Source organism: Myxocyprinus asiaticus, chromosome 16 (assembly GCF_019703515.2).
Source record: "Myxocyprinus asiaticus isolate MX2 ecotype Aquarium Trade chromosome 16, UBuf_Myxa_2, whole genome shotgun sequence".
NCBI classification, from domain to species: domain Eukaryota; kingdom Metazoa; phylum Chordata; class Actinopteri; order Cypriniformes; family Catostomidae; genus Myxocyprinus; species Myxocyprinus asiaticus.
The window spans coordinates 13,368,592-13,390,304 of NC_059359.1; the positions used below are offsets into that span (position 1 = coordinate 13,368,592).

General features: G+C 38.0%; 1 protein-coding gene across 2 annotated transcripts in view; it reads right to left on the bottom strand.

Annotated features, from left to right (window-relative positions):
• tsnare1 (T-SNARE Domain Containing 1) overlaps positions 1–21,713 on the bottom strand; it is a 263,550-nt gene that overhangs the window by 185,313 nt on the left and 56,524 nt on the right. For both annotated transcript variants that reach the window (XR_007899452.1, XM_051720402.1), the window contains exons 2-4: positions 18,239–18,367; positions 1,496–1,573; positions 1,294–1,363 (exon numbers count right to left, since the gene is read on the bottom strand). Coding sequence is in view for 1 of the 2 variants with exons in the window: in XM_051720402.1 (XP_051576362.1) it covers positions 1,294–1,363; positions 1,496–1,573; positions 18,239–18,323 (233 nt within the window). In the remaining variant the exon portion in view is untranslated. The remainder of the gene's footprint in view (positions 1–1,293; positions 1,364–1,495; positions 1,574–18,238; positions 18,368–21,713) is intronic.

The following is a 21,713-nucleotide window of genomic DNA, read 5'->3' on the forward strand; positions in this document are numbered from 1 at the left end:
ATAGCGCATGACTTGTTAGGTTAAAAAAAAAAAAAAAAAAAGGGGACTGCTCCTTTCTTGTTTCAAAGGGGGGCGTGATGAGAACCATTGGTGTAGGGAGTGGTTAAATGACGTAAAGCTATGGTTCAAGGTTATTTATGTTGGTATCATTAACTACTTGGAGTCATTACGACAGCCAACAACTGCACATATGGAGCCTGAACTAATTTTTACTCCAACTAACACTTAAAATGGTTGTTGTTCTTTGGAACTATTCATAGTTTTTACATTGGTAGTTTTACATTCCAGAAAACAGCCAGGGGCCAGTTAGCATCATCATGGTGCCGCCCAGTGGTTAGTCAGGATAACTGTGAATATATAATATAAGCTTTATCATCAATGTTCACAGAACATTCTAAGTTCTAGGGATGTTTCTCAGGTGGGCGTGGTTGGTAGTTTGCTAGTTTTTAGTAATATACAGACCACTCAACTCATTTAGTTTTAGGCAACCAGTCTGCCCAAAGGCTTTATAGCTAACAACATATATCATGTTGTGCCCCAGTAGTAGCAATTCCTCAAAAAGCAACCACACACACACACACACACACACACACACACTCACACACACACGACAGTGGCTATTAGGTTTTCGATGCCATCATTAACAAAAAAAAAAAATGGTTGATATAATTGATGAGCCGCCACTGGACATGAGGAGTGTAATGCATTTAAAACAACAGCAATTGCAGACCTGCTACTTTATCATCAGAAAGGAATTTAGTAATTGCTGCGTGCTGGCTACAAAAGTTAGATGAGTAATCAATACATGCTGGGCGGTAGGTGATGAAACAGTAAGAGTGAGCTCTCAGATATTGCCTGGTTTCAAAGCCATCTATAGAGAGACAGCAAGAGGGAAGCTACTAAAGCAACTAAAGGCCTGTGGGAAAATATACAATGAACATTATGACATCATAACATGGCACAAAGCGCCTTTTCTTTGCTGCAATAAAAGTTCCAGAGAGTTTTTATATCAATAGAGAAAATGGGTCGAATTACCTTAAGTGTACATGCTCAGGTTTGTGTCAGGTTTTGACTACATTGTGGGGACAAGTGATAGTAAAACCTGAAATCTCCTACATTGTAGGAATCAATGGCTTTGCAAAAATACAGAATAAGGTCTGTGAGGGTTAGGTTTAGGGGTTGGGGTAGGGGTAGAGTTAGAGGATATAAAATATTAACTCAGTATAGAAATGACAAAAGTAAAGGGAAAGTCCCCACTTTGACAGAAATTAAAATGTGTGTGTGTTGACTTACAAACTCTGTCGTAGCTCTGCTGTGTCTCTGGATGTGCCCAATGATTGAAGGCTCTTCTCTAGTGTTACCACTACAAAGAACAGACAGAAAGATCCATGGGTATTTAATTTGTCACTTTCACCTCCCAACTTACTGCTCATTCCGTTCTTAATTGCCAACAATCAAATTCAGAATATTTTGGTGGGCTGCTTTTGAAACTCACCATTTGCATTGATTTGAAAGATATTAGAGGAGGTTTCCTGGAACACATCTTGCAGCTCTGAAGGGCTAACCTGCGTAGCTGTAGGTGGAAAATAATTTTTAACATTTCAATAAAACTTCAATTCAATTGAATCAATTTTTTTTTTTTATGCAAACAGGCTATAAATAGGTAAAGTTAACTTTTGGTCTTTTGCCATTTTATTTACATTGGAAGTAGAGAGACAGTACATTATGGGAAGGGGAAAGGGTTCAGGACACAACATGGACCAAATTCGAACATGCATCTCCCACATAAACACCTTGGCTCAAGGTCTAGAACTTGTGCGATAATCACTAAGCCCAGGGGCGGTTAGGCATGGGCGACATGGGCAGCTGCCTGGGGCAGCATCTTTAAGCCAGCTAGGTCTGAACAGACTGAGTCGTGAGCCTCCCAAATGGGCATGTGGTCACAGTAATTTTCCTCATCAAATGCATGTACAGTATCATGCACACCCTGGCATGAACAGGTAATCATGAAGAGCTCTTAATCACATCCACTGCACAACCTCTGTATCTAAGCACAACCCACAGTCCCTTCACCCATACACACACACACAGAGATACACATGTGTCATCTTTATGGGCTTTTGTCTACCTCTACCCCCAAAATGACTGTAATTGGCATGCTGTTTTTCACAACTCTTTATCTGTGCTCTAATGCACTTCCACTTGAGAGGAGAAAATTGCAAGCAATCTTTTGCACAGGTGCATATTTTTTTTACGCTAAGAGAAAGTTGGGATTTGGTAGAGAGGGAGCAGGTAAATAACGAGAAGAACAAATGGAAAGACATTCAGCAAATATGGAGACCTCTTCAAGATTCCCATTGGTCTGTGCAAGTCCACTGAAGCATGCTGTACCCAAAATAGCTTCTCAATGATGTTTTCTTTCCACACCTCAAGGAGAACAAAGAACTCAAAGATGCTGCTAAGTGTTCAGCCTGAGACATGGGGGGAGGAGGTGGACCACTTGTGGAAAAATGTAATGGATAAATTATAATACTAAATATGGTGGCTGTAGAAATGGAACTCCCGCCTTTAAGTAATTTTTTTATATACGTAGTTTGTTACCATTCAGTTACCATTGCTACCATTGTTGTCAGATGTTATTGCTGATTACAAATGTGTTATTGGAATGTAATCTTGACAATCAAGTGACAATCGAGTGAACTGACTTGCCTTAAAGGGATAGCTCACCACAAAAAAAAACAATAATAATATTCTGTCATCATATAGACACACTCATGTCATTCCAAACCCATATAACCTTCTTTCTTGAGAGTAAAACAAAAGATGATGTTGGGTAGAATGTTAGGGACTGACAGCCTCAATCACCAATCACTGTCATTGCACCTTTGTTTCTTCTCCAAACAATGACAAAGATAAGTGACTGAGGCTGTCACATCTACCTAACATCTCTTTTTGCGTGCCACAAAAGAAAGTCATATGGGTTTAGAAAAACATAAGGGTCAGTAAATGACAGCAGAATTTTCCAATAACTTTCTGAACATGGTTTCCAAAAAAATGTCACATCTTTGAAGTCAAATGTGGGACTCTCCCTGACATTGCACATGTGACTACTGGTTTAGCATGAGCATGTAAAAAATAAAAAGCATATTTTAGGTGTGAATTTTACATGACAGAGAGAAAAGTGTGACATTATTTGACTGCTTCTAGCCAGATGTGCCTGTTTGTGTGTGTGCGTGTGTCAGTGTGCATTACAAAAGCGATAAGCTTTCTCAGTGGATCATTTTTCAGGGAAACAACCTTTTGTGCCCTTATTGTTATCTGCACTGGCCTCCAGCTATGAGCGCACCTCTCATACTCTCTCCTCCATCACTGTGATAGATGGATGTTCCATATTCATTCCACTCTGCATAGAGCAGCACCGCTCAGTGCTGTCTACAACAGGGGTGGGCTAAGAGGGGGTTGGGGGACACAAGGGCACTACTTGCTGTATGTTTATGTGGAAAGATCACGTACTGTTAGGGTGTAAGTTTAGCTGGGTGAGAAAGAGGATCCGCGTGGCTGTTGGTATATATAAAAGACCTCCTGCAAGATGCCAGAGGCTCTGCAGGGTTTTCTCTCCACTTTTCATGAGATCTGGATTCATCTAAACTTCCTCTCTGATCATCACACAGAGGCACACACACACGTTTATTGTTTTGGGAATGTCTGACATTTTCCTATTGCCTACGGTGCTATTTGTCTGTTTGCTATTTGTCTTGTGTCTGTGCCACAGCAGAAGATCATTCCAGTGGATGGTCCCACCTATTCTGAAATGAGCTCTAACCTAGAACTGAAACAGGAAGGCTTATTTTCAAATAAGCAGAGAGTGAAGGATCTATAGAGACAGGCCGATCATTAATAAATATAAATATCATCAGTAAAATCGCTAGCATTACCACACTGAGAACATTCACAAGCTCTTTAGATAACATAGGCACCATGTTTCATATCCGGATAGTATCTGAATATTCTTTAGCTGGATTGCATTTACACCTTGCATCCCAATGCGTCTCCACTGTGATCGGATAGAGATCAGATCAAAATTACCCACACAAAATGTAAAACACTACTTCCATATTACATCAGTGGCTGTGGTAACTAAAAATTATCTGTCTTTTAGCGATTTTTAAAAACATTTATGGATAATTCAAATGCTTTCTATCAGCATATCTAATGATATCATCTCATGTTCTGCACTTTTTAAGTGGTAAATATGCATCTCATCTGAAATGTGCGAGTGAAGACTTGTTTCAAGTGTATTCCAATAAAATACAGTGGCAAGAAAAAGTGTGTGAACCCTTTGGAAGTACCTGCATTTACAGTATGTATAAATTTGTCTTAAAATCTGGTTTGATCTTCAGAAAAGTTACATTAATGAACAAACACAATCTGTTTTGACTAATAACACACAAAGTATTGTATTGTTCTTGTACATATTGAATACATCATTCAAACATCCATGGTGTTGGTTAGAAAAACTATGTGAACCCCTAGGCTAATGACAACAACAAAAGCTACTTAGAGTCAGGAGTTGGCAAACCTGGCATCCAATTATTGAAACGAGATTGGAGGTGTCGTGGACCATGCCTTGCAAAAAAGAGATCTCAGAAGACCTACTATCAAGAATTTTTGCTTTGCATAAAGCACTGAAGGAAAGGGTTACAAAGTTATCTCGAAGAGCTTAGATATTCATCGGTCCACAGTTAGACAAACTGTCTATAAATGGAGATGATTTAGTAATGTGGCTACTCTGCCAAGAAGTGGCAGTCCAGCCAAGATGACTCAAAGGGCACACCGCAGAATGCACAATGAGGTAAAAAAATAACCCTAGAGTGACAGCTAAAGACTTAAAGGAATAATTAAAAATGGTTTACATCTCTGTTCATGAGTCTACTATATGGAAAACATTAAACAGGCATGGTGTCCATGGCAGGACACCACAAAGGATGCCGCCGCTTTTTTCCAACAAAAACATTGCTTTGCGCCTGAAGTTTGCCAAAGACCACCTTGACACTCCACAACGCTACTGGAAAAATGTTTTGTGGACGGATAAAACTAAGGCTGAATTGTTTGGGAAGACCATGCAGCACTACGTATGGTGTAAAAAGGGCACTGCATACAAACATGAAAACATCATCCCAACGGTGAAGTACGGTGGAAGGAGCATCATGATTTGGGGCTGCTTTGCTGCTTCGGGGGCCTGGACCGCTTGCCATTATCAAGGGAAAAATGCATTCCCAAGTTTATCAAGATATCCTACAGGATAATGTCAGGATGGCTGTGTGCTAGCTCAGTAGAAGTTGGGTAATGCAGCAGGACAATGACTCTAAACATCAAAGTAAATCCACTACAGAATGCCTTCAAAAAAAGAGAATCCACTTACGGAGTGGCCCAGTGAGAGCCCAGACCTTAAACCAGTAGAGATGCTGTGGAATGACATCAAGAGAGCCATTCACACCAGACATCCTAAGAATATGGCTGAGCTGAAGCAGTTCTGTAAGGAAGAATGGTCCAAAATTCCTGCTGAACGTTGTGCAGGTCTAATACGCAGCTACCAGGAACACTTGGTTGAGGTGTTTGCTGCCAAAAGAGGATCGACCATTTATTAAATTCAATGGTTCACTTACTTTTTCCACAGCACTGTGAATGTGTAATGGGATGTGTAAAATAAAGACATGAAAGATTGTTTGTGTGTTGTTAGCTTAAGCACCATAATGTTTTTCTATACTTGTGACTTTAATGAAGATGAGATCACATTTTATGAATAATTAATGCAGAAAACCAGCTAATTCCAAAGGGTTAATATACTTTTTCTTGCCACTGTAATCCATGGGATACTGTTCAATGTTTGGGTGACAAGACTGCAAGACGGCTTTGTCTATTGTATTCTTCACACTGCGATGGCTGAATTAACAGAAAAAGGCAAGAACACACAACAGAGCGCTTTAACAATGGATGACTGCAGCGCAACCTCATCACATACAGCAATTAATTAGTGATTATGTAATTAATTAAGTTAGTATTAATTAGTAGTAGTAGATAACGAAAACGCACTTGCATTTACACCTTTGAATGTGGTCAGAATCTGTTGCTGACCATGTCCAAATGTGGTTTCAGTGATCCGATCACGGTTCCATCACAATGTAATACAGTCAAGTGCAAACCGATAGTGATCCGATCACCAAAAATGCATGTTTATGCAGGTGTAAATGGTGCCATAGTGCAGCTAGCTGGCCATTTTATAAATTCTGTATTTATCTTTAACATTTGCAGTGCTTGCTAGCCAGCACTATATTGATATTCCTAAAACATTCCAAGACCACGTCCACACTAATCCGTTTAAGGTTAAAAAAAATTTTTAAAAAAAATAAGTGTGCGGTTATGTAGAGCGTTTTGGAAAGCCTCCATTTTTGTTGGAGAAAAATGCTGATCCACTGCAGATGAGCATTGCAGACAAAGCAAAATCAATGTGTGTGTGTGTTTTCAAACAAAAAAATTTTAGTGTAAATGTGGCCTAAATTGGAAAATCTTTCATAGAATTCAATAGACTGGCCATTAAAAATCAAAGAAACAATTGCAATATTTACAGACAGGGTTGTGACTGGTCTACTTTCCTGTATTTATTTGCATGCTGAATTGTGAATGGTCTACTCTTTCTTGCAAAAACAAAGTTGCATTATATTTTGATTCTCATCTTGTGCATATGAGAATGTATGTTGAGTATTTTATTGTGTGTTTGTATGAATGAATGAATGAATGTTACATTTATGTAGCGCTTTTCTGACAATACACTCAAAGAGCTTCACACAGTGAACAGGGGACTCTCCTCAACCACCACCAGTATGCAGCATCCACCTGGATGATGCAACGGCAGCCATAGTATGCCAGTATGCTCACCACACACCAGCTATTGGTGGAGGGGAGAGAGTGGAGTGATGAAGCCAATTCATGAAAGGGGATTATTAGGAGGTCATGATTGATAAGGGCCAATGGGGGGAATTTGGCCAGGACACTGGGGTTACACCCCTACTCTTTTCGAGAAGTTTCTGGGATTTTTATTGATCACAGAGAGTCAGGACATCAGTTTAATGTCTCATCCGAAGGACGGTGCCCATTTTTACAGTACAGTGTCCCCATCACTATACTGGGGCTTTAGGACCCACAAGACCGCAGGGTGAGCATCCCCTGCTGGCCACCCTAATACCTCTTCCAGCACCAACCTTAGTTTTCCCCAAGAGGTCTCCCATCCATGTACTGATCACTCAACCCTGCTTAGCTTCAGTGGGCAACCGGTCTTGAGCTACAGGGTGATAATAGCAACCTTAATAGCTACCTTGATGCCCATAGCAAATTTCTCCACAGAGACCAATAAAGAATCAATACAATCAATACAATAAACAAATAATTTTTACACCACCATCACATGAAATACTGTAAAACTAAACCACAATGCACTTTTCTCTGGTCAAATTAATGTTTGCCCTTTCTGAATTGTTCATCAAGACTGTACATGCAGATTCTGCAAGGTGCTCAGTTATACTCTTGAATCAGGAATGACTTAATCAGAAGCTTTCTCCTTGTTATGCATGATGGCAGCATGTGCCTCTCTCACTCTATTGGAAAAAAGCAAAGTCAAACAGAAGGAAGTAATCTAATGTATTGCCTGAGAGCTGTGACTGAGGGTAAAAAAAATCTGAGTTTAGCCCAGGGAGAGAGGGGTTTGCAGGCCAGAGATGGCTGTCAGACGTTATGTGTGATGCAGTGTGAGACGGTTTCTTATCCGCACAGTGCAAGCACCAGGCCTGCCACACAATCCACAATGACTCACTGAGGAGAGCAATGTAATCTATATAATAATAATCTATAACTACAGGTGCATCTCAATAAATTAGAATGTCGTGGAAAAGTTCATTTATTTCAGTAATTCAACTCAAATTGTGAAACTTGTGTATTAAATAAATTCAATGCACACAGACTGAAGTAGTTTAAGTCTTTGGTTCTTTTAATTGTGATGATTTTGGCTCACATTTAACAAAAACCCACCAATTCACTATCTCAAAAAATTAGAATATGGTGACATGCCAATCAGCTAATCAACTCAAAACACCTGCAAAGGTTTCCTGAGCCTTCAAAATGGTCTCTCAGTTTGGTTCACTAGGCTACACAATCATGGGGAAGACTGCTGATCTGACAGTTGTCCAGAAGACAATCATTGACACCCTTCACAAGGAGGGTAAGCCACAAACATTCATTGCCAAAAAAGCTGGCTGTTCACAGAGTGCTGTATCCAAGCATGTTAACAGAAAGTTGAGTGGAAGGAAAAAGTGTGGAAGAAAAAGATGCACAACCAACCAAGAGAACCGCAGCCTTATGATTGTCAAGCAAAATCGATTCAAGAATTTGGGTGAACTTCACAAGGAATGGACTGAGGCTGGGGTCAAGGCATCAAGAGCCACCACACACAGACATGTCAAGGAAGTTGTCATATTCCTCTTGTTAAGCCACTCCTGAACCACAGACAACGTCAGAGGCGTCTTACCTGGGCTAAGGAGAAGAAGAACTGGACTGTTGCCCAGTGTTCCAAAGTCCTCTTTTCAGATGATAGCAAGTTTTGTATTTCATTTGGAAACCAAGGTCCTAGAGTCTGGAGGAAGGGTGGAGAAGCTCATAGCCCAAGTTGCTTGAAGTCCAGTGTTAAGTTTCCACAGTCTGTGATGATTTGGGGTGCAATGTCATCTGCTGGTGTTGGTCAATTTTGTTTTTTGAAAACCAAAGTCACTGCACCCATTTACCAAGAAATTTTGGAGCACTTCATGCTTCCTTCTGCTGACCAGCTTTTTAAAGATGCTGATTTCACTTTCCAGCAGGATTTGGCACCTGTCCACACTGCCAAAAGCACCAAAAGTTGGTTAAATGACACCAATGGTGTTGGTGTGCTTGACTGGCCAGCAAACTCACCAGACCTGAACCCCATAGAGAATCTATGGGGTATTGTCTAGAGGAAAATGAGAAACAAGAGACCAAAAAATGCAGATGAGCTGAAGGCCACTGTCAAAGAAACCTGGGCTTCCATACCACCTCAGCAGTGCCACAAACTGATCACCTCCATGCCACGCCGAATTGAGGCAGTAATTAAAGCAAAAGGAGCCCCTACCAAGTATTGAGTACATATACAGTAAATGAACATACTTTCCAGAAGGCCAACAATTCACTAAAAATGTTTTTTTTTATTGGTCTTATGATGTATTCTAATTTTTTGAGATAGTGAATTGGTGGGTTTTTGTTAAATGTGAGCCAAAATATCACAATTAAAAGAATCAAAGACTTAAACTACCTCAGTCTATGTGTATTGAATTTATTTAATACACGAGTTTCACAATTTGAGTTGAATTACTGAAATAAATGAACTTTTCCACAACATTCTAATTTATTGAGATGCACCTGTACTTTGAGTGTTTCAGTTCATTTTTAAAGACAGTCATGCCATTTCACACTTAAATTTCGGTCTGTTTCTCACACAAATTTATCGTATGCCTTCACCAGATTTAGAACAGTCGTATGGACCACTTTTATGACACTTTTATGGTGTTTATTTTGTCATTTTGAAGCTTGGAGGCCAGGATATTCTTTAAAAAAGATTTTATTGTGTTCCAAAGATAGAAAGATAGTAGGGTTTGGAACATCATGAGGGTGAGTAAATGCTGACAGAATTTGTATTTTTGGTTGAACTATTTATTTAATCAGATGGCATTACGGTCCTATGATTGCATATGATACCCTTATTATTACCAAATGTATGTTCATGCATAATTAAATTGGCAAGGTGTGAGGAGGAGGAGGGCGGGGCTGGGCCATGACTACGCACGCCGGGCCCCCAATCGGGCTAATCAGATTAGCCGTGCAGCGGAATGCGGCAGTTCGGGAGAGAGCCACACGCAGCTGCAGTGTATGCGTTTGTGTTCTGTGTCTTTTTGTTTAAGTTTTCATTAAACCATTATTTTGACAGTTCAGCCGGTTCCCACCTCCTCCTTTCCCATTTTGAACCTTGTTACATTGGTGCCGAAGCCCGGGAAGGAGGAGGGATGCACTGTCGTGGAGTCCTCACCACTACCAGCCAACCGAGGAGCAGCTGCGGCCGTCCGCCCGGGGATGGAGACATCACTGCCGGCCGCCAAGGATCTGAGGCACGCTGTCATTTCCCCCCATAGAAAAAAGAATAGAAAAAAAAAAGAAAAGAGAGAAAAGAGGGGGAGGAGCGTGACCATCTACCCAGGGCCGGAGGACCCACTACCGTCCACCGGGGGAGGAGCAAGCAGTCGTCCGCCAGAGGTTGGGGAGTGGCTGAGGGTCGGGCGACAGCATATCTGGGTGCCTGCGAATCAGGTTATTCCTCTCTCTCCTCTCTCTTTTGCTGTCCCTCCGCTTTGCCCTTTCCCTCCCCCCTTTTTTTTTTTACTCCCCTCATCCCTGTCCCCAGCCCTAGAGAGGCAGGGAAAAGCCTGCCGGCAGGCGGGACCAGAAGTGCAGCGCCGAGGAGCAGCCGCGGCCGTCCGCATGGACGGAAATTGCTTCGGCTCAATATAGGTAACATAGCCATAGCATGGCCAATTATTTTGTTTATTTTCATTAATGTTTATAAATGAACATTAGCCAAAATTAATAAATACTTTCAAAATTATTGTCCATTGTTAGTTCACTGTACTCAATGCATTAACTAATAGGTTTTTGGCATAAAAAAAACAATGAAAGAAAACCTTATTGTCAAGTAATACCAGGTTGAAATGATACTACCTGACAATATTGCCAACTATTTCCTTTTTTTTATGCTCCACAAATGAAAACCATTCAAAGAGAGGCCAAAGTGAGTTCAAGCACTGCATGTTTTTGCAGTGAACACAGAGCAGAATAATACATCCAGTGAAATTTCCCAATGCTGTTATACGAAATATGAGTATCAAGTAAGTGAACCTAAACCAATTTAAATTTTATGTTAACTACATTTCGAATATAAAAAAGGATCCATGCACATCACTGAAAGATTTAGTATTGTTATACATATAGGCTGACTTTTGTTGTTTGCTTTTTGAATTAATTAAAACCCCTTAAGTGGTGTGTTTATTGCATGCATATTTATTTGTTTTAGTCATTAAATGCAAGAAGTCAATGTATGTTTTAGGTTGCATGTGCACTGAGGGCATTGGGAATTTCTGCCAGTGCTTAGTACATTTCTTTGAGTCTTCTGCACACACACACTTTCACTCACACATACAGAACCATTAGCTCTGGGGATTTCAGGACAAGTGCTTCTCTAATCTGTGGAAATAACTTTGTGGTTCTCTCTGAAGAGAGGAAGGTATCCCAACTGTAAGCTGAAGTTCTTCGTGAGATAACTGAAATTACATTTCAGTAACACAATGAACAAAACACACAGCAAGGTTATTGGGTTCAGACTCTGTAGTCTTTCAAAACATGCAAAAACACTATTAGCCAATCAACCCTCTTTAGAAGAAATGGGTGCAGGTGTAAAAAAAATAAAATAATAATAATAATTTGTTTAGGACTAATTAGTTTGGTATTAATAACCAGCAATAACAGCTGGTTTCAAGGTGCAGACAAATCCATAATATTTCCAAGTTTCAAGGATTCTCACACTAAGCCAAAAACAATGCTAAATTAACATTAACAAAGATTAATAACTGTTGCAATAGGATTGATCATTGTTAGTTCATGATCCTCAATGAATTAACTAATATTGACGTAATATACAGTATGTGTGTATGTGTGTAAAGTCTTACCAGGCTTAAGAGTCTTCAAGGGTATTTAACACATAATGTTTGACATTTTCATTCTTTCTCAGCACTTAACTTGTCAACTAAACAGAAAGAAATTTGCTCTCATTACTCTCATCACAATCCACACTGAAGCTTTTTGACATACTAAAAGACCCCCACCAACCCTTCCCAAAACCAAACCCACCAATTACAATGTAATCAAGACACTGACGCACGATGTGGCCTTTCTAGGTAATCATGGAATGCTTGATTACTTCTGTGAGTGAAAGGTCCTTTATTCCTCATTCAATCTGCCTTTCATATTTTGTCTCTGTTACATGCAATACGGTTACAGACAATAATACTGACTTAAGAGAAATGACACTCTGAGGAATCTGAGGGTTGCAATAGATAAAATCAGTGAGATAAAGGCACAGAATTGCATTAATTGGACTTATTGGTACAACCAATGACACAGAGTAGCAATGGGCAATATATCACAACATATTTGCAATTATTTTGCTGGCAAGATAAAAAACAAGCAACATCATGAATACTGTGATTATTTCAAATAGCCATTAAGGTTCCAAGAAACTCATTAGAATAGTTTTTCAATCTTTACTGGTCTCGCTACTTGTAAGTATGAGAGCATTCAGATATATATTTTAATGACTTGAACTTTGCTTGTAAGCTTGATTCATTTACATGAATCAGTTTAGAATCAGCTCAGAAGTTTAGGTTTCACTAACATGTTCATGGAAGTCTCTGCATGGCATTTTTTACATCTTAAAATGTGTCAGTTAAACAGATATGGGTAAATATTTATTTATTTACTTATTACAATGTATTGTTATATTGGTGCATTTAAATGAAAAAATATATATATAAATTTCTTATGTTAATTCAGTGAAAAACAGTGGAAAATATGCCATGATTACATTCAGCCTGATCTCATTATTATACATACCTATTGGTATGAAACATATAAATGTGCATATTGTACGTTTGGATAGACAATGGAACTTACAATATGGATGTTTTGACAGCACCTGAAACGTCAACATTTTTAAGTATTTACAGTTATAGAAAATTAAAATGTGTACGAACCATTATAAATATATTTGTTAAAATATATTTATAATAAATACATATATTTGTACTATTTTACTATTTTATAGACATTATTATATATCCCTTAACCCTACCTTAATCCTAAACTTAAACACTTTTAAACAATATTAAAAAAAATTAACAAGCAGATTAATGTACAGCAACAAATGTTTTTGTTTCAATATACTTATTTATAATTTAGAGCTGCTTATGCAACCCTTTTCCCTAAACCTAACCATAACCATTTATATATATATATATATATATATATATATATATATATATATATATATATATATATATATATATAAAAATAAAAAACAACAGGCAGGTAAATTTAATCACAATACTTTGTTTAGAAAAATGGCAAAAGGCAGTACAAAAGAAGTCCAAATGACGATATGCAGCATTTGATATACATATGCATTTGGCATCCAATAGACTGATTTCATGCCACAGCCATATTGAAATCAAAAGTGAGGCACAGGTGGAAAGAATCTTGGAACTAAAGGTAAAAAACAATGTCTTGAACCACCAACCTAGAGCTGCTACTGCGATGTACATGTTTTGATGTTTAAAAAATGGGCTGAGGAGGGATGTCATATCCAACAAGCTGTTTTGCTGAAAGGGTACAGCAACTGGATAGAGGGTTATATTACCAATATTGAAGGTTGTTTTCCATTAACATTACATCTAGCCAAACTAGCTTGCCAACAACCTCTGCCTTTCTGATTTAAATACATTTTGTAGTGAAAAAAGGACCAAAACGATAAAAACTGTCAATGTACAGCTGGGGGGGAAATTTATCATGTATTAATGCTTATTGAAATGTATGGCAAGAACACCTTTATTAATGGTCTTCCAGGGAAAACTTAATGATAAAAAAAACACAAGTGCAAATAAGTTCACATTCAGGTTCTTTTTTCTAACACTGACGCATCTACCCCGTCAACAACAACAGGATCTTTTACACTTTTGATTAATGCCAATATGTTGTCAAGCTTTTTTTTTATTTATTTATTTTTTTAAAAAGGTATTCTGATAATGTCAAACAAGCTGACGACCTCATATTTTGCAGAGTTGTCCTCCTTGGTTTGAGTTCAAGTAAACATGTCGGCACACTTCCATTTCTCAGTCGATGGAAACCCGTGAGCAATCAAACTATGCTGTCCTTGGTAAAGTATTTGGAGTACACCCTTGTGTCTTTAATCTAATGGGCGAATCATTTAGCTATATATGGTCTAACTTTCAGCCTCAGGAATCTAGGAATCTACAGTTTGCTTACTAACTTGCTAGCGGTATTTTGCTTGCCTGAAAATGAGGTCCAACATCCCTTCTTATTTTGACAATCCATTCACAACAGGCCTTTGGGTCACTCGGAAAGCGATGGAACTATAAATCTTTATCACATTCTTTCCTTTGGTAGGATGTACAGCCTGGTACACAACAATACGACATTGCAGCTTCAGTGATCCAGTCGATAGTTAGATGATACTTCTGGTTTCTTCCCACCTGAGACTTGCTTTCGATTTCAACATGGTGTCTGTGTGAAATCAGCGTATATCCGTGAAGGAGCTGTCATATTTCATTCAAACGAATACATCATAGAATATGGCATGTCGCAGTCGATCACGAGACACGTGACAGCCAGTGAGATTTATCATTTTAATGGTTAAATCGTTAAATAAAAGGCTTAAAATTGGGTCTATTTCTCTCATAGAGTTATCTGAAGACTTGGATTATAGCGCAGAAATAAAATGGAATAAAATTCCTTTTCAGATTTTTTTTTTTTTATGGCTATCACACACTTCCATGTTATGATATCGAAACACTTTTACTCTAATGCATAATTTGAAAAACTATATATTTGAATGGTTCTGACAGCTCACTTGAAAGAGTATTAGACTTTCGGATCGGAGGACCGAGGTTCAAGCCCAGCCAAGCCCGAAAACTGGCACATGAGATGAAAGTGTCATAGAAGTGACACGAAATGATGTGGTTGCATCAGAAAGTTGCTTTTTATGTTGAATTTACGACAAGAACACTATCGGTTAGGTTTAGGTGTTGGTTTAGGGTAAGGATGTCTGTTTTGTTCACAACACATTTATCTTTTAGGACACTATTGGTTAGGTTTAAGCTGAAGTTTTAGGTTAGGGAAGTGTTTTAATAATTTAAACCTCCCATTAAATCTCCCCTTAAAAACCTTGTCTGATAACAACATAATTTCACTAGCTTTTAGTTAATATAACTGATTATAAAATACAATAAAATCAACCAATTAACTCCATAAATTCAATATTTATTAATTCAATTAGGATACATTAACATTCGTACATCACTAAAGTTGTTTATACGTAAAATGATTAGCATGATGACCTACTTCTCAGGAAAATAGCAAATTGCCCATCGCACCACTACATTAATATTCAATACACCCACAGTTTACGTGCATACACCCACAGATAGTGCAAACACTTCCACACGCCCACTTGAGCTGCCACAGAATTGCTCTTAGAATTAGCACTCTCACGAAAATTGGATAAGACGTAACGTACAGGTCATTATGCTTAGCGCTTCCGAGTCAAATTGGTCATAAAGAGAGTAAAAAAACATCACCTTATAAACCATAAATATTGAGATATATTATAAATATTGCCAAAAGGGTGAAAGGTTGAAAAATATTGAGTTATTGGGCCCTATTTAAAGAATGCTAGCGCTAAGCGCAGCACTATGCTTTAAGTCATAAGTTCAAAGTCAGTGGGCATGGCCAAGAAGTTTTGGTATTTCCTTGCAAGCATGAGCTAAATCTAGGCACAAGTGGGTTTGGCAAAATTATGCGTGCAAAGAGCTAATAGGCTGGGTCAAGTGCAATTTAATTCTGAGGTTCTTCTCCGGATATTCCACCGTCTGCATCCAATTATATAGTCCATTCCCTGTCAAGCACCAGTGATATAAACAAAGACAGCACACTGATAAGAAGTTGGTAGTGTAAATGGACTGTATGCAATGAATTAGAAGAATAGAAATATGGATTTACCTCTTTTATGCATTAACTGCTTCCTTGTTGAATGTCAGGCATTTTTCTTTGACAGTGACACGCTCCTTTTATAGCATGGGAAATGTGATTCTCGTCAGGATTTGTAGGCTCCGTTAAATTATAGAGAATGCAAGTATTATTAATAATTTTCATCTACAAAAACACTAATCATGGCTAGTATAAACAGTGATTGTATCAGCAAGCACTTCACTTCTACCGGTTTATATGGATTTTGAAAAATGTACTTCATTTATTGAAACTCCAACTTCTTCCACTGGCCCCTTTTGCAGCGATTTAAAAATCACTCTACGACAACAGGTGGAAAAATACCAATATACTTTAGATACAATTGTAAATATAAACATAACAAAATAATAATATAATATATATATATATATATATATATATATATATATATATATATATATGACCTACAAATAGTTTAACACAAATCTAATACATTTTTGTTTCACATATGGCTATTGTCAGGGACATAATTTAACATTCCAGTTAAATTTGGACATGATCTTTATTATCATCTGCTGGTAGAATCTCCAAACTGCAATTGAAGGAATTGACTTTTGATTTTGTGCTGAGAATTGTCTTCGCAAAATGACCTATTTCTCAGGAATATAGCAAACTGCACTTTGCGGCACCATACAAAACATCCACAGTTTGCGCACATACACCCACAGATACGCCCACTGGCACACAAATTGCGCTTAGAATTAGCACTTGCACAAAAACTGGATAAGACATTGTGCATGGTCTTAGCAAGTAGTGCTGTGCTTTAAACACTCACGAAAATAGAGCCCATTATTTTGATCCACAGACACTCAATGCAACAGATCCCTTAAACAGGCAGAGACCACTAAAAACACACCCTACACATAGTTTTTCAACAGACACACAATGAGAGCCATGTTTTGTCTCACAGTCAGATGCTGTATGTATGTGTGTGGTGCCACCCTGTGTGTTCAACTTTCTCTAATCGAGGCAGGACACCTGAGCTTTTTATCTGCCTCCTCCTATTTAGATAGCACCAGTGTGGCCACGGAGCACGCTCCGGATTTGGTCACTCATGACGGCTGTTCGGAACCTGCTGGTGTTTTAGTGTCCATTTATTATTCTCTCCACACTGACAAACCCCACCCAGCAAACCAGCAAATCTCCCTAATGAACACAGCAGAGCCTGAAGCCTCATCCAGACACGGGCTAACCACATGTGCTCAGCTCTGCTCAAAAAGTATTCTCATGACAAGAGCCTTTTTCTCAGTTTGTTGTGAGAGGGGAGTGAGACCACAGTGCAGACAACCATTACTGAGAAATCACATGGTGAGGACTATGATAGGTCCAGAGATGGTCAGACTGTGTTGTGAGAAAGAAAGAAAGAAAGAAAGAAAGAAAGAAAGAAAGAAAAAAGAAGGTGTTATTGATGCTTAGACTGAAAAGAGTGCAGACGGAAGGAATGAGGGAAAGTAAATGACTGCGAGAAATGGAGTGACAAAGAAAGAGCGTGACGGAGAAAAAGAGAGAGCAGCGAAATGCATATGCTGGAGGGAAGTTGACAGGTTTGGCAGGGGAGAGGTGGGGGAAAGTTTAGCTCAACTGACAACTCCATTAGAGACTTAACCCCGGCTTTGATCATTGCCTGAGCCCCTCTTCAGCCAAGCTGATGCGGAAGCACCCAAACACAGGCTCCTGAACTCAGGTCTGCCTATGATCAAAGCCCTGTCTCTTATCAAAGCTGCCTCACTCTCTCGCTGTTGTCCTGTGGGACCGGCGGCGGCCAAACGCTCATGGTTTGTCATCCTCTCACAGAGTAAGAGAGAGATATCTCAGAATATCTGATTTACTGAGGTCATGCTGTGTGAAATAGAAAGGTATTTGCTTTTGCATGTATTGATTTAGCATAGGCTGGTTTAAGCTGTTTGTTTGTGCATATATATATATTGTGTTGATTTAAATGAGCTAGTATAAAAGCTCTTCTGTTACTATGATAATGTATTATAACTACAGTTGCATAAAGACAATGTTTAATAGAAGATGCATATACTAAACACATCAGAATTCTGACGAGGCAGAACTTTGCCAAATTAACCATATGGCTGATTAATCCCATAATGATTTATGGAGAGAGAATAAATGCAGAATGTTGTGCTTTAATAAATGAGGAGGGACCCTTTGTCCCTTTCTGATGATTTATAGTAGTTTTGGAAGAATGCCTGGTGATAAAGAGAGAGAATTCTGCCTGTGAGTGTGAAAACAAATTGGTCTTTACCTACAGGCTGGTAGCCCTGCCTTGAGGGCCCACCAAATGGATTTCTGCTTCCAATAGAGCCAGCGTCAATGGATCCGTAAGACATTCTGGGTCCTTGGATGTTTTCTTGAGCAGTGAAATTGGACTAGTCTGCAAAGACAGGCAAAAGAAATGTTCTAAGCAACACTACCAAAATGCATATAGTTAAAACACTGTTATAAATCACATACTACACTGTTATTACATGACCAAACTTTTTTTTTTTAATCAAACATATGCACAGAAATGGAATCCACAGGTGTAACAGTTTTAAAAGAGTAGAGTTAGGCCTGACTCATCTAAATTATGGCCTGTCTAACTCATGGGGCATGGTGTGCAGTTAACAGAGGCACATGTCCTGGTTCATGAAAGCACTGGGATTGTGTGTCAGTCAAATTCATTAGAAATGTACTGAAGGTGTGAGCTGATCGGGGGCATCTGTGGCATGATTTCACTCCACAGTGACGTAATTCATGTGTGTGTGAGTTTGAGCATGAATTAAACCCCTTGTGACAAAGTTACACTATTCACGCCATAAATTGTTTCCCACAACTGCTCTGTCATCTGCATTTTACATTCAAAATAACTTTTTATACTGTGTGTAACACAGTCAAAAGGGTTAAATAATACATTGGGAAAATGTCTGTTGTGGCCTCACGCTTGACACAGCGCGTGAAGAGAACCATGTGTGTCACACATCGACATATCCGCTAGCAAAGCCTGCTTGATAGCATCACCCACCAACGTGTGATGTATACTACAATGTCATCATCTATGTCATGTGTGACCGCTTCACAAACACCACTTCAATTCTTTGATTCTTATCAAGGAAGAATAATTTAACAAAAAGTTTTGTCAAGCAAATAAAAAAAATAAAAAAAAGGATTTTTGCTGGTTGTTCATGTAATTAAAATGAGCTAATGTAATAATGTTTTGAACACTTTGTCACAACTTAAGTTGACTCTGGAAATCCATATCCAAACTGACACAAACTTGGGAGATTTACTGAGAATTTATTCAAGAATTATATATTTAATCTAATATAGACCATCCAAGGTATAATATTTATTTATTAATTTTCTACTATTTATTCATTATTTTTTGAATGTAGGATACAAGATGACAAGATTTATTAAAAAAAAACAAAAAAAAACAAAAAAAACATTCAATTGATTCCAAGCTTATTATTAGGCTTAACTGCTTTTTAAAAAAAAAATGTATCTAGTCAAATTATGCAAGCTAAACTAGTGAAGAAGAAAGTGTGAGGACATGGAGAGATAATGACAGATGTCTCTACTGAAAAAGATTCTGCCATTTCTGAAGAAGAGAGTGAAGGTGGGCGAGGTAGCCAAGCCTGCAGGAGGAATGAGATGGAAGATCAAATTTGCTGGGCCACGTGGCCAAATAATCCGATTAATTTCCATAGAGCAGGAAGATTAATTACTTTTGGCAGCAATAAACAATTTCTGTGTTTCTTGATTTGGAGCCCAGACAATGTTTTGCTGCTTCCTGCTCACTCTCTTGGAAATCCTGGTGGATATTTACTTTCACTCTATTTTCATTTTGACAATTTTCTTTTATTGCATTAATTTTCATGAAACAAAAAAAACATTCTTCTGTTTTAGCTTGCACAGTTCACGGAAATGAACTTCTGATTTTAATGCAGTTACTTGTCATTTCTCATTTTCTCCAACACTTTGGAACTTGATATTTTACTTTCACACTGAATAAAACTATGTATGATGTATATCAGTTGGATCTCAGATGCTATTTAAACAACATCTTACTTCCATTAAATCTTAGGGCTTCCAAGTCTTATGTATGTGTCTGATGATGTCATCAGTTCCCAGGTTTGCACATGATTCCATCATGACTGCGTGGATTGCCAACACTCTGACAGACAGGTCAATCATATATTAGACAGAGTGGCTGATTAACTCAGGTTGATCAGTCTGTCACTCACAATTAGACAGCTGTCCATTCCTCCCTTGAGCAAGTGGCTTGTCAGGAGGATGCTACCAAGCCAGCCAACAGCCAGCCTGTCTACATAAAAATGTACTTGATCACAATGTTTAAGGATGTCATAAATATGCAGCATGTAATAAGTACTGAACACTGGTAATGAAATTAGAAGTACATGGAATGTGCAGATAACATGTTAATATGTATTTCTTTATCAGAAATATGTAAAATACTTTTATGTGGTTAATAATGAAAGAAAGATGAATTCTCACTTTTCATTTTCTCATTGGAATGGATTTAATCTTCATATATTTAATTAGATAGAATGTCACCATTAGAGGAGACCAATAAAGACAATGTTTGAAGGAGCTGAAGGGCTGTACAAGTGTCCGAAATGATATTCTCAGAAATTATAATCTTTTTTTTTTTTTTTTTTTTTTTTGTCTGAGGTTTAAATATGGATCAAAGATGGACATTATGTAACAGGAGATTAAGAATATTTTCCACACAAAAAAGTGTTCATACGTGCCAGAGATAGAAAGTTTGAGAGACACTTTTGAGTAAACACAGCACGATAATGGTTAAAACAATAATCACAATTATTTTGCTCAAAATTTTAAGCATGATTATTAATCATTAGTATTCTCTCATTTGAGATTTTTTTTTTTACAGGGCTGCATGATTTAGACCAAAAAATAAATAAATAAATAAAAAATAATCACTGTTGCCACTGCTTAGATATCAAATTAAAAAATAATAATAATAATATATATATATATATATACACACACACACATATACACACACACATATACATACATACATACACACATATTAAACAGCAACTCTAATGTTAGAAAGGTGTTAAAACTACAAACTAGTAAATTATTCCTTTTGACCAAAATTAAGTCAGTTAATGATTATTATAATTATAATAATTTTTACTATTTCAATATACAATAGAAATATTTCTGAAATAATTAAGCATGCGGCATTGCTGTACAGTCTCAAGCTTTTATTTGAAAGACTGAATGAAGTGTGCGTGTTGTTGTTTCTGTGTTTAGTTTGAGTTGACAACAGCTTTGTGCTCCTCCTTCCAGCCCTGTAATGCTTTCATCTCCTGGTGTGACCGGAAACATTGCATCAGCAGTGTGGGAGACCTGGGGTCGCATTTTGCATTGAAACAAGGAAGTAATCACATTCAGAGGTTGCATTTTTCCTCATAACATTACATTTTTACTACATTGACGGTTAGGTTTAGGTTTGGTGTGTGGGAGGGGATACAGTTACGCATTCCTCTTCAATGTATTACATCCTGTACAGCCGAAAACAAACCATGTTACAACTCGCTTAACTGATTTAGCTACAGAAAAGTCAACCGACTGTTTCCGATTTCACTGTTTCAGATCAGTCTGCAACAAACGCATCAAACCCTAGGCTTAGGTGCTATAACTTTTTAAGTACACTTCTGCTATTTACAGTGCTGATCAACTCA